This window comes from Loxodonta africana, chromosome 12, assembly GCF_030014295.1.
Source record: "Loxodonta africana isolate mLoxAfr1 chromosome 12, mLoxAfr1.hap2, whole genome shotgun sequence".
Lineage (NCBI taxonomy): Eukaryota > Metazoa > Chordata > Mammalia > Proboscidea > Elephantidae > Loxodonta > Loxodonta africana.
Genome location: NC_087353.1, coordinates 40,578,262 through 40,592,786, shown reverse-complemented (window position 1 = coordinate 40,592,786; position 14,525 = coordinate 40,578,262). Strand labels below are relative to the sequence as shown.

Sequence of the window (14,525 nt, the reverse complement as noted above, 5' to 3'; positions counted from 1 at the left end):
CCTTCCTGGGGCAAAGATCAGTGCTTCAGAAAGAAAAAGAACTGTGCACTCCAGATCTGCTTCAAATTCTTATTATCTAGTTTCAACCTGAATCATTTTGCTGCCTTTTATTCATCATTTTTGACTGCCTAGCACTACATGGTCCAATATGGTAGCCTCTAGTCACATGTGGTTAATGAGCACTTGAAGAGTAGTTAGTTCAAATTGTAATCTGCTAAGTGTAAAATACACACCAGTTGGATTCTCAAGACTTAGAATAAAAAAACGTAAATATATCATTGGCATGGTTTATACTGATTTCATGTTAAAATGATAATATTTTTATATATTGAGTTAAATAAAATAAATTATTAAAATTAATTTCATCTGCTTCTTTTTTAATGTGGATACTAGAATATTTAAAACTACATATATTGCTCATATTATAGTTCTATTGTTTAGCACTGACTTAGCATATTCCCTAAAAGAACGGTCCCAGACCTTCTCCCTCCTCAGGTTTGAAGTCACACATCTCCCTTCTTCTGGGAGCTGAGTCCTTTTGGGAAACTCTTTCCTCACCACTGCCACATGTGATCTGAATGATAAATGCCATCTCTTTTAATGCCTCACCTCCTGGCCAATCAGAGTTCTTTCTCAGGACTCTAAAAATTAGAACTTAATTGGTAAGTTGGCTGAATTTCGGGTTCTAGGTTGGAAATAATTTTCCTTCAGAATCTTGAGGGCATCATTCTATTGTCTGGTAGTTTCCACTGTTGCTATTTGAGAAGTCTGAAGTCATTCTGTATTGATCCATTTTTTTAAATGTGATCTGTTATTTGTATGTGATCCGTTTTTTTCTCTCTGGAAGTGTGTAGGACTTTCTCTTTGTTCTCAGTGTTCTGAAATTTCTCAATGGTGTGCTTTGGAGTGGGTCTGTTTTCATCCATTGGAGTCGCCTTCAGTCAGGAAACTCATGTTCCTCAGTTCTGAGAAATGTTCTTGAGTTATTTCAGTGATAATGTCCTCCTCTGTTTCTCTGCCCTTTTCTTCTGGATTTATAAAGAAAATATTAGAACTCTTGTACTAATCCTCTAATTTTCAAAATTATTTTTCTTTTTGCTTTACCTTTTAAGTGATTTTATCACCTTTATTTTCTGACCCTTCAATTGTTTTCATTTCCATTATACTTTTAATTTCCAAGAGCTCTATCTTGTTCTCTGAACACTCCCCTTTATAATATCCTATTCTTGTTTCATGGATGCAATGTCATCTCTTTTTTCTCTGGGCATCTTAATAATAGCCTTTTTGTTGCATTAATATTGTTTTTTTCTTCCTACAATAGTATCATAGCCATCCTACCATTACCTTAACCAACAAATTCCTTAAAATTGTCTAACATCCAGTCCAATTCTGTACTTGGATGGCTCAGTCTTATCCTTCAGTTTCATCTTTAATGTCTCTCTAAAGAAACATTAATGCCTCTCTAAAGAAACATTAATGCCTCTCTAAAGAGACCACCCTCTCTGGCAACCTACTTTTGGCTACACATCTATTATTTTCCATCTTTGTTCCTTGCTTGTTTCTTTTAGGGCCCTTATCACAGATTGTAATTATGTGATTTGTTTACTTGGTTTTTATTCCTGTATTCCTAGTTAGAATGAAAGTTTCCTGAGAGCAGAGACTATATCTGTCTTACTCATTATTGAATCCCCAGTACATCTGGCATGGTCAGAGAGGCAGCCAAGGGGCGTGACCCACAAAGAGTTTTAAAGATGGTTAATAGAATATGGCATCACTATGGGCAAAACAGAAGGGCAGCCAACAAGGGTACAGCTCATATAGATTGTCAGAAGAAAGCAGTAATGGGTAAATAAGAAGCTGAGGGTGTTGATCCAACAAAAAGTTAGATCCCTTCCCCAAGTCCTCGACCTGAGCTAGTTTTCAGACCCAAAACCTCTTGACTAAAGAGGTAGCAGTGTCTCCAGCAGGGAGGACCTATAATACTATGACAAATATGTATTGTAATGATGTCCCCAGTCATTCTCTAAAGAAACTTAAAATAATTTATCAGGGAATTGAACAATGGGAAAAGAGGGATACCCAGACATTTTTAAGCCTGTTGGAATGGGGTCTGAGATGAAATTGATACCCAGAGACCCAAAGAATCATCATGCCTCCATCCATTAGGGTGAGAGCACACAGGGGCCAGGTAATAAATGGAGACCTGCCCAAAGTCCTACTTACAGTGGGTTCACTGTGGTCATTTCTCTGGTCCCTGAAAAGTATTTATTGGGATTAACACACTTAGGATTTGAGAAACTCTCACATTAGGTCCTTGCCCTATGGGGCAAGAACTATCACAGTGTAGAAAGCCAGGCGGACACCTCTGAAACTGCCCCCAAGTGCGTAAAAAACAGTATGGAAGACCAGGGATGCTAATAGGGATTAGTGGCATTCTTCAGGATCTCAAGGGTGCAGGAGTGGTGGTCCCTATCAAATCTTTGTTTAAGTCATGGGGTCTGGCTCCTGCAGAACCTGGATGGATCCTAGAAAATGGCTGGTGATAGATAACTGCAAACTCACTCAAGTCGTAGCCCTGACTGCAGCTGCCATGCAAGGATGGCACCCTTGCTGGAGCAGATTAATATGGTCTTAAGTACACGGAATATGATCATCAGCTGAGACACATGCATTACTTTCTACTACAATCAGGAAAAAGGATCAGGAAATTCATATTAACATGGAACAGACAATAATATATACTCACAGACCTCACACTCACAGGGCTATTGTAATTCACCTGATCTCCCTCATAACATAGTCTGATTAGATCAGGACGATATGGATATCCCACAGAACATCATATTAATCCATTACATCAGGGATAGACTAACTATGGCCTGTGGGCCAAATCCAGCCCACCACCTGTTTTTGTACAGCTCACAAGCTAAAAATGGTTTTTATATCTTAAATGGTTAAAAAAAAAAAAAAGAATATTTTGTGGCATGTGAATATTATATGAAATTCAAATTTCAGTGTCCATAAGTAAAGTTTTAATGGAACACAGCTATGTCGATTAATTTACGTATTGCCTATGACTGCTTTTGCCCTACAACAACAGAGTTGAGTAACTGCAGAAGAGACCATATGACCCGAAAAGCCTAAAAAATTTACTATCTGACTCTACAGAAAAAGTCTGTCAGCCCGTGCATTACATCGATGACATTATGGTAATCAGGCAAGATGAGCCAGAGATGTCTAGCACACTGCAGGTCTCAGTAAGACGTATGTGCTCCAGAGAATGGGAGATACACTCAATGAAGATTCAGGGACCTGCCACATCATCAAAGTTTTTAAGGGTCCAGTAGTCAGGGGCATGCTTGCACAAACCACCAAAGTAAAAAACAGATCACTGCATCTTGCATCTTCCACTACAAAGAAGGAAACAATGTCTGGAAGTCCTCTTCAGGCGCTAGAGACAAAACGTCCACACTTAGGAATCCCATCTTGGCTCAGAGACCACCTGACATGAAAAGCTGCCTGTTTTGAATGGAGCCTGAAACAGGAAAGGACTCTGCAGGAGGCATGGGCCGCCATGGTGCAAGCAGCCAGGTCTCTTGGGCTACATGACCCAGCAAACCCTATGATTTGGAGGTGTCGGTGATGGAAAAGATGTCATATGGAGTTTGTGGCAAACTCTTGTGGGAAAATCATAGTGCAGGTCCTGGAATTCTAAGACCATCTGTAGCTGAGAAGTAAACACCTATTAAAAAAAAAAAAACACTTCCTGTTAGGCTACTGAGCCCCAGTAGAGAGTGAACAATTGAACAAGGGACATCAAGTTCCCATGTTGGATTCAAAAATGCTTTTCATGACCTGGGTCTTTCACCTCTACAAAGTCACAAAGTCCTATTCAGGCTTGATCTCAGATTTACCATTACCGTCTTAATGATGTATTGCCTCTGGGCCTGCCTGACTTTGTGACATCCTTAAGATGGAAATGGTAAATCTGAGATCAAGCCTGAACAGGATTAGAGGGCATGAATCAGCTTCATGAGCAAGCCACCCAGACCCTCACATCACCATCTCCTTTCCCTTGGTCCAAACCTGTGGCTGAGGAGTGGTCTCATATGACCAGCTAAAGGAAGAAGAAAAAGCCTGAGTTCACTTTAGGGATCAGTTGGCTTGGTATGTGAGATCAGAGCTGAAAATGAATAGCAGCTGTATCACAGTCACACTCAGGGATGGTTTTGAAAGACAGTAATGTAAAACCATCCCAATGCTCAAAGCTTCAAGTGATGCACCTGATCATGGTGTGTGGAAGGAAAAAGTGACCTGCAGAGTCTGAAACACCACCATTACCCGGGGACTTTAGGGTTGCCTGATCCTTAGGCATAGAATCCCACACAATATACCAAGAGGCCCATTTCACAGTGAAAGCAGTGCAGAAGTAGGCCCATGACTGTGGGAGCTACTGGTCATATCACTACTGCACCAACCAGTTGGCCTGGCAGTGTGGAATGGCCTGCTAATGGCAAAGCTGAAGCACCAGGTGGTAGGCAATACTCTACAGAATGCAATAATCGCACTAAATCAGAGATATCTACGTAACACTGTGCCCCCATTAGAAAAAATGGGTGGGTCTGGCAGCCAAGGCATAGCAGCAGGAGTGACCCTACCTACCATCATTCCCAGTGACCCATGGGGGATTTTATGTTTCCTGTTTCCACAATTCTGGCCTCTGTAATGTCAGATGTCCTGGTCCTGAGCCCAGACATACTAGACTGGTTGATACAAGAGGAACCCCAGAGACTATTGCCCTGAGGTACCCTTTAAACTTTGAACTGAAATTACTCCCAGAGATCACATTTCAGCTAAATAACAGATTGGCTCGTGAAATAAACAATAACAACTATGAATACTGTGCTCCTTTAAAAAAACCATCTATATGAGACCAAATGGTCAATATTTACTCTCAAGCAAAGATTAGAAGGTAATGGGGGATGAGGAAACTAGGTTAATGGAAATGGGACAACCAGAACAGGAATAATGAGAATGGTGACACATTGTGAAAATGTAACTAATGTCACTGAACAGTTGTATAGAACTTGTTAAATGGGAATCTAATTTTGTTTGTAAACTTTCACCAAAAACATAATAAAATATTTAAAAAAAAAAAAAGTTCTGATCCTCAAAGGGGTGCACTCTTGCCAGGGGGCATACCAAGGATGCCAGAGAATTACGAATTACGGCTGCCACCTAGGCACTTTGGACTCCTGTGTCCCTGGACCAGACAAGAAGAGTGGGATGGTTAAGGTTGTGTGTCACCTTGGCTGGGCCATGATTCTCCGTGGTTTGGCAGTTATGATGTAGTTTGGGAGTTACGTAATGATGTAATCACTTCCGTGATGAGATCTGATATAATGTAATCACCTCTGAGATGAAATCTGCTATGAGCAGCCAATCAGTTGAAAGAGAGTTTGCTTGGAGGTGTGGTCTATATCCAATATATATGGACTTTCTGGAAAAGGTTGCTGGCTTTTGCTCTGCTCTGGATCCTGTATTCGGCTCATTATCATCTGACCTCCATTTCTTGGAACTTGAGCCAGCACCCTGCTGTCTTACCTGCTTATCTTGGATTCGGCAGCCTTCACAGCCCGTGAGCCAGCAGCCTGCCATCTGACCTGCCAATCTTGGGTTCATCAGCCCCTGCAGCTATGTGAGTCAGGAGAAGCCTCCAGGCTGAGCCTGATCCATGGACTTGGGACTCTCCAGCCTCTACAACCATGTGAGCCATTTCATACATATATATGTATATATATACACACACACATACACATTTCACTGGTTTTTGCTTCTCTAGAGAACCCAGCCTAAGACATTTCATACCAAGAGTGGGGTGGTTCTAAAGAAACAAAATTTGTAAAAATGAGTTTTCTAAATTGGTTTTCAAGTCTGGTTAGTCTTAAAGATGTTGATGACTCTACTTCCAGTAGTAAAGATAGCACTACTAATTCATGGTGTGAGGTGGCAATAGAAATATGAAAAGTATCACCAACAATAGGTCAAGTATTGGTGAAAGGCAAGATTCTGAGTGATTGCACGTTTGATACTTTTCTACAATTTTGTCAGAATGAGTAGTACAAGGAAGCTGTTTGTTCCTACTTTCACTAGACAAAGTGATGAAAGAAAGATGAGCTCAGGGCTTCAGAGTCAAAACTCAAGCACCACATACACAACCTCAAAGTTGCCACTTGTGCACTGAAGTAGTCTTATTTCTTGTAGTAGCAGAGCTGATACTGCCAAAAACCAAATCCACAGTCTTATCGCAAGAGTACCTGAATTATAACACCAAAATTGAATTCCCAATCTCGAATGGTGTCTGAAGTAAAAGTAAGGGCATTGATTGGGAAGAAATGTGTGGTCCTGAAACTTGGGATGAAGACATATGGGGAGATAATCAGGAAGCCAGGGACACTGAGCCCCTAAATTCCGTTGAATTGTTCCTGCCAACAAAACCATTAGCCCTTCCACCCCCATTTGATGAGATTAACCCAGATGTGTCTGAAGAGCCTTTGTCTGAGGTATCACCTGGGGCTGCATCTGAGTCATCACCTGGGACACTGCCTGAGGCAGGTATCTTACAAGACATTGCTGAATGATCTCAAAACACATCCCCAACACCCATTTTGGCTTCTAGACCTATTATTACTAGACTTAAGTCCCAGGAAGCCCCAAAAGGTGAAGTACAAAGTGTGACCCAGAAGGTGGTACACTACACTCCAAAAGAACTGCTTGACTTTTCCAATACTTACAAACAGAAACCTAGGGAATATGTGTGGGAATGGCTATTAACGGTGTGGGGTGATATTGCAAGGAACAAAAAGTTGGATCAGTCTGCGTTTACTGATATGGGCCCACTAAGCACAGATTTGTCATTCAGTGTTTCAGTTTGAGAGGTTACAAAAGGATCTAATAGTTTATTTGGCTGGGCCACTGAAGCATGGATTACTGAGTGGCCTACAGTAAATCAAGTTGAAGTACTAGACTTGCCTTGGTATACTGTAGAAGGCAGCACCCAAAGGCTCAGGGAAATTGGCATGTTAGAGTAGGTTCATCAGATTAGACTCACAGACCCAACCATGGAGTCCCCAGGGGACACACCTTTTACCACAATCATGAAGAACAAATTTTTGAAGGAAGCCCCAGTGTCCTTGAAGACTGCCGTGATTGCTATTTTATGTAAATCAGACTTGACGGCGGAAACTGCCCTAACTGAATTGATTGGATCCTGTGGTGGTAGGGGCCAAGTGGCATGCTCAGCTGACAAAAACAAGTGTCATTACCATTACAGACAGCGGAGTCAAGGTAGTAATCAGAATAGTCTGACTCATATGAACTTACAGCGTTGGCTACTTAGTCATGGTGTCTCTAGGAATGAAATAGATGCGAAATCTACTAAAATTTTACTTGACCTGTACAAGCAAAAGAATTTTAGGTCAAGTGAATGACAGTCTAACCCATATCACCAGAACAGGGAGTCATGACCCTTCAATCAATTCCCAGACTTGGGCAAGTTTACAGACCCACAACCCCTTGAATGAACAAGAGGCAGGGTCCCCTTGAGAAAGGGCCCTGCTACACTGCCAAACACGGATGTAGAAGTAGATAAACACAGAATGAGAGGTGATCTGTGGTGGTCATGGAGGGAGAGGTATACTAGAATCTCCTCTCAAACCAAGGCTAAACTTCCTGAGCAGCCCTCAGCCAATGACTAAGCATGGCAGGAGCATTAGGCAGACATTTATGCCCAATATGGGACCGCTCTAACAGACAATATTTGCTCCAGAGCTGCCTGCTGGATTTGCCAAGATTTTGTCAGAACTGTATTGCTATCTAGGGCTCTCTCTGCCCAGTTATTCCTTCTTCTTCCCTTTCCTTTCACAGGTGTCAGCCATGCATCCTGGTCAAAGGTTTTCCCTGTGAAATTCTGCTAATTCTGTTATCTTTCATATCTGTTGATCTCCAATAACCTCCTGGACACCTCTGCTTCTGCTTCCAGAAAAAGAGTGACACAGCAAGGGAAAAGCCATCAGTCTAGCAATGGTAAATTCCATCATCTGGTCCTTTCCTGTGATTGTTATTTCCTGTGATGCCCAAGACTGCTGCACATAAAGCAAGATCCAGGCCTTGGATGCCTTCTGCATCTCACAGAGACCTCTGCTACATCTCCAGTGAAACATAGGACAGTCTCTGGAACAAATGTTTTTCCATAGTTTCAAGTCCTCACACCTTCATGGTTCCATAGTTTCAAGTCCTCGGACCTTTGATATGCCTGCTTTTGTTAGCTGCCATCAAGTCAGCCCCCAACTCATGGTGACCTCAAGCACAATGGAATGAAAAACTGACCACCTCTGCAGCATTCCCGTGATCAGCTGCAGACCAGACCACTGTGATCCACAGGGTTTTCATTGGCTGCTTTTTGGAAGCAAATTGTCAGGCCTCTCTTCTTAGTCCACCTTAGTTTGGAATCTCCACTGTTCAGCATCATAGCAACATGCAAGCCTCCACTGACAGGTGGGTGGTGGCTGCAGAAGAAGTGAATTGGCCAGGAATCAAACCTAGGTCTCCCGCATGAAAGCTGGGAGTTTTACCACTAAACTACCAGCTAGCTGGAGAAAAAAACAACTAAACCCTTCATTTCTTTCTGTAATGAACATTCCCAACAGCCTTTGTGTTGAATATAAGAGCAAGCCTGAGAAGCCTTTATTCAGTCAACTCCACGACACCTGTTAGAAAACTCAGTACAATAATCTTGAATTTTAAAATGAGTATGGATCACAATTTAAACTGTTTGATTCATGTTCTTAAATATTTCCTTCCATATTATACATTTCCTTCTATCTCCTTCCTTGTTCTCTGTACTTTATTTTAAATAAGGTGGAGGGAAGGGATGCTATTTGGTTTACCTACTCCTCAGGATTGCCGAAGACCAAGTGAGAAAATATATAGGAAAGCAGTTTGTAAAAATATTTATGTGTTACAAAGGAAAGGTGGTGATGTTACTGAGAAACAAAACTGGTTTCCACAATATCCAATCTCTATCACCAGCGGCTTTGAGAGAAAGATCTGGAAGTCCATTTCTGTAAAGATTACAGCCTTGGAAACCCTATGGGACAGTTCTACTCTGTCCTACAGGGTCGCTATGAGTCAGAATTGACTCATCAGGAATTTTTTTTTTCCTCAAAATCATATAGTTCCTTCTTAAAATACAACATTTTAATGAAATATGAGATGTGTCATTGTTCTGGAGCCATCTCAAGTGGACATTTGCAGGAACCACATCTTTTGGACTAAAATTTGAGAGTTTACCATAAGTCTCCCAACTGGAAGTTCTCTCTGACCTGCAGTCCTTGATACAGCTCTCAGGATTCCTCAGAAGTCTAGAAGGGCTCTAAAACATAACATGGCTGTATTAGTTTCCTATGGCTGCCTTAACAAAGTACCACAAAGTGAGTGGCTTAAAACAACAGAAATGTATTCTCCCACAGTTATGAAGACTAGAAGTCCAATCAAGGTGTCAGCAGGGCCAAGTTCCCTCTGAGGTTCTGGAGAATGTGTTCCATGCCTCTCTCCCACATTCTGGCGGCTTCTAGCAATCCTTGGTATTCCCTGACTTGTAGTTTCATCACTCCAATTTCTGCCTCTGTCTTCTCACGGCTATCTTTCCTCTACGTGTGTCTTTTTGTGTCCAAATTTTCCTCTTCTTATAAGGACACCATACTAAGTGATCTATACTGAAGGCTGTAGTCTTTGATCTTCATCAGTAAGTACTTCAAGTCCTCTTCTCTTTCAGCAAGGCTGTGTCATCAGCATATCGCAGGTTGTTAATTAGTCTTCCTCCAATCCTGATGCCACATTCTTCTTCATACAGTCCGACTTCTCAAATTATTTGCTCAGCATACAGACTGAATAAGTATGGTCAAAGGATACAACCCTGATGCGCACCTTTCCTCATTTTAAACCCATTTTCTGTTTGAATGACTGCCTCTTGGTCTATGTACAGGTTCCTCATGAGCACAATTAAGTGTTCTGGAAGTCCCATTCTTCTCAAATATTATCCATAATTTGTTACGATCCACACAGTCAAATGTTTTTGCATAGTCAATAAAACACAGATAAACATCTTTCTGGTATTCTCTGCTTTCAGCCAAGATCCATCTGACATCAGCAATGATATCCCTTGTTCCACGTCCTCTTCTGAATCTGGCTTGAATTTCTCAAAGTTCTCTGTTGATGTATTGCTGCAACCACTTTTGAATGATCTTCAGTAAAATTTTACTTATGGGTGATATTGATATTGTTTGATAATTTCTGCATTCTGATGTCCTTAACCCCACTTTTTTCTCTATCCAACATGCTGTAAGTTTTCTCTATCTTCCGTGCCCCAACACACTATTAAGCTTCAAGAGTCTTTGTTTACCGCTGTATCTACAAAAGAACAAAACACTGCCCAGTCCTGCATCATCCTCACCACTGCTGACACGTTCAAGTCCATTGTTGTGGCAATAGTGCCAATCTATCTCACCAAGAGTCTCCCTCACCCTCGCTGGCCCTCTACTTCACCAAACATGAGGTCCTCCTCCAGCGATTGATACTTCCTGATGACATATCCAAGGCAAGGGAGTCAGACAATGTTTATTTTGTGATCCATAAAGTTTTTGTTGGCTAGTTTTTGGAAGTAGGTTGCCAGGCCTTTCTTTCTAGTATGTCTTAGTCTGGAAGCTCTGCTGAAACCTGTCCACCATGGTTAACCCTGCAGGTATTTGAAATACCAGTGGCATAGCTTCCAGTATCACAACACAAAAGCCTCCACAGTATGACAAACTGACAGATAAGTGGTGTTAGCACACAATGAAGCAAAAACCAAACCTACTGCCACCCAGTCAGTTTCAACTCACAGCAACCCTGTAGGACAGAGTAGAACTGCCCCATTAGGTTTCCAAGGCTGTAAACCTTTATGGAAGCAGACTGCACATCTTTATTTCACGAGGCAACTCGTGGGTTCCAAATGCCAACCTTTCAGTTAGCAGCCAAGAGCTTTAGCCACTTTGCCACCAGGGCCCGTAGTAAACATTTGTTGAATGATGATGTCTCATAGCTTTCCATGACCACATCCACCACTGGCTGAATTTATGTGCCTCTTTTTTTTTTAAACCCTATGGGGATTTTTATGGGGCAATTCTCCCCTGTCCTATAGGGTCGCCATGAGTCAGAATCAACTCGATGGCAACGGGCTTAGGGTTTTTTTGTTTTCTTTTACTACTCCACATGCAGAAGCCCTAGTGGTGTAGCTTGGCTGCTAACAGAAAGGTCGGCAGTTAGAACCCACCAAACACTCCTCGGGAGAAAGCGTAGCAGTCTGCTCCTGTAAAGATTATAGCCTTGGAAACCACACGGGGCAGTTCTACTCTATCCTATGCAGTCACTAAGAGTTGGAATCGACTCAAGGGCAATAGGTTTGGTTTTTGGTTTTAATCCACATGCAGGAGCTCTGGTGGTGCAGTGGTTAAACTGCTTGGCTGCTAACCAAAAGGTCACCGGTTCAAATCCACCAGCTGCTACATTGGAGAAAGTTGTGGCAGTCTGCTTCCATAAAGATTACAGACTTGGAAACCCTATGGGACAGTTCTACTCTGTCCTATAAATTTGCTATGAGTTGGAATAGACTCGATGGCAAAGGGTTTGGTCTTTGGCTTTTAATCCACTTGGGACTGCCATGAGTAAGAATCAAGTTGATGGCAACGGGTAATTTGTGCTCCTGTATCACCATTTCTATACCTTTATTTTTTTCAGTTGCCGTCAAGTCAGTTCTGACTCATGGTGACCGCATGTGTGTCAGAGTAGAACTTTGTTCCATAGCGTTTTCAATGGCCGATTGCCAGGCCTTTCTTCCAAGGCAACCCTGGATGGACTCAAACTGCCAACCTTTGGGTCAGCAGCCAAGTGCATTAGCCGTTCGCACCACCCAAGGACTCCGTACCTCTATATGTCTTTGTTGCTGGGTGCCTGTTGAGTCAATTCCAACTCATAGTGATCCTGTGTGACAGAGTAGAACTGCCCTTTAGGCCACGGCGTCACTAGAATTGTGTTACCCAGTGTGGAGACTCATGGTGTCACCCCCCTAGTGCTAATTACCACAATATTGTAGGTAAAACATCAAAAAAGTGACAATATCAGTGACTATAAAAACACCGGCAGCAACAAAAACAACAGTGCATGCTTGTAGCACGTGTAGATGAAACCACACGATTCGAGGCATCACTGTAATTGGCTAATAACGACTGCTCTGACCGGAGCACGTTGGAAGGTTCCAAAAGTAAATTACTGTAGAGTTTTAGCCTTGTAGCTATACGGATATAGGTAACCTGGGCTTACAAAAAAAAATTTTGTTGTTATAAGTATCTACAGTGATATTTTTAGGAAAAATAATAAATTTCTGCTGAAACACTGCACAAAACTTTTAAAGAGTCATTTTGGTGTCACCCCCTCTAACAGTGTCACTGGTGCAGTCTGCGCCCCCTTCCCCTTCCCCAGTGACAGTGACAATACTGCGCAAAGGTTTTTTCATGGCTAGAATCTTTTTTTTTTAATTGTACTTTAGATGAAGGTTTACAGAGCAAACTAGCTTCTCATAAACAATTAATATATATATATTGTTTTGTGACACTGGTTGCCAATCATGGCTATAATCTTTATGGAAGCAGATTGCCAGGTCTTTCTCCCACAGAGACGCTGGATGGGTTCTAATCACCAACCTTTAGGTTAACAGCAGCTGAGCGCTTAACCATAGTGCCACCAGGGCTCCATACCTCCATTACAGCACTTATGAATTGGTGCTTGTGACCTTTGCTGGTCTATTTTGCCTCCAAGCGGACGGTGAGCGTGGGGACTGTGACTTCACTTTCTGAATCCCAATGTAGTGGCTAACATGGTGACTAGAATGTACTCGATACTAAATAAACGCTTGTGGAAGAAAGGAAAGGTGCGGAGGGGAGAAGGAAAGGGAAAAAGACCCCTAATTCGCCGCGGGCTCCTTCAGGGCAGGTCACAAATGACCAGAATCCTCAGTGTGCTGTCCACACTGCCTGGCACAGCAGCTCTCAATAAAAGTGCTAAATGGATTATTATTTTTGTCTTTATAACAGTGTCTTGGATGTTTTTAATAACCGATATCTTGCTTGAATCTTCTGGAAGAAACGTTTTCTATTATCAAGAAACAACCCCGCAATCCAAATGTCAATCAGCAGATGACTGCGACGGACTCTTCAGCCATAAAGAAAAATGACGTTCTGATACCTGCAACTACACAGATGAACTTTGAAAACATTATGTTACGTGAAATAAGCCAGACACAAAAGGACAAATATTGTACGATTTCACTTACATAAAGTATCTAGAATAAGCAAATTCAGAGAGCCAGAAAGATCAGAGGCTAGCGGGGCTGAGGGGAGGGGAAAAGGAGGAGTTACTGCTCAATGCGTGTAGAGTTTCAGAGTGACTAAAAAGAAATTTTTTTTTTTTTGGAAATAAATAGTGGTGATGGTTGCCCAACATTGTTAATATAACTAGTGGCACTGAACTGTACAACTAAAAATGATTATAAGTGGCAATTTTTGTCATATATATTTTACTGGAATTAAAAGAAAAAGAGCGAGCCTCGTTCACACTGAGGGCGCGCCGATCCCTCGCCGCGGGCTCCCCCGCCCTGGAAGCGGCAGCCCTCCGCCCACCGGCACCGCGGTCTCTGCTGCAGACCCTCCCGACCTGGCTCACCGCCTCCGGGCTTCCAGGCGCGCAGCAATGCGGAGGCGCCGGGCCTGGATCCGCTCCTGAGGGTTATCAGAGTGCACCGAGGGCCCGAGAATCGGGGTTGATAAGTGTTCGTCCTCTTTCTCTAGGGGCCCTGGCGGATTCATGGCTGCAGCCTCCCGGCCTGCAGGCAGCTCCACCAGGTTGCTAGCAACAAGCCGTTGCCTGGGAAAAGCGGTTGCCAGACCCGCAGCTGGCGTGGTTCCGCGCGCAGTTCTTCAGGCTCCGCCCACCGCTAGCTCAGAATTCTGCATCCCAGCTTTGGGCTGTGTGTAGCCTTCTCTCCTAAAATGAGCCTATGAGTACTGTCTTGCACCCCCACGAAGGCCCAGTCGTGTCAACAGAGGCTGTGAACTAGCAGGTCACCACGAGACTGGAAGACTGAAGAGCTGGTACACGTTCTGGCTCATCACTTACTGACCCTGATGATTAATTTGAAGTAGAGAATATATTTTCTAGTTTAGTATAGCTGTATAGACTGTAATTAATCTCCAGTCTTTGAAATGTAATTATTTGCTCTAGAATCGGTCTCCTGATTGTTCCTTTAAAGAAAAATAAGGTAATCAGTTTTTTGTTGTTGATTAAACTAGGTTCCTCTCCCAGGGCCCAAACACACAGGACCAATGTAGCTGAACAAAACTCAGATCCATCTTGTGACTGAAACCAGGATGGCG

General features: G+C 42.6%; 1 protein-coding gene across 1 annotated transcript in view; it reads right to left on the bottom strand.

The window, feature by feature from the left end:
- Nucleotides 1-13,958, bottom strand: part of DRC1 (dynein regulatory complex subunit 1) — a 66,888-nt gene extending 52,930 nt beyond the window's left edge. Inside the window, exon 1 of the mRNA XM_064294762.1 lies at nt 13,816-13,958. Coding sequence (XP_064150832.1) covers nt 13,816-13,958 — 143 coding nt within the window. The remainder of the gene's footprint in view (nt 1-13,815) is intronic.
- Between the last annotated feature and the right edge of the window lie 567 nt (nt 13,959-14,525).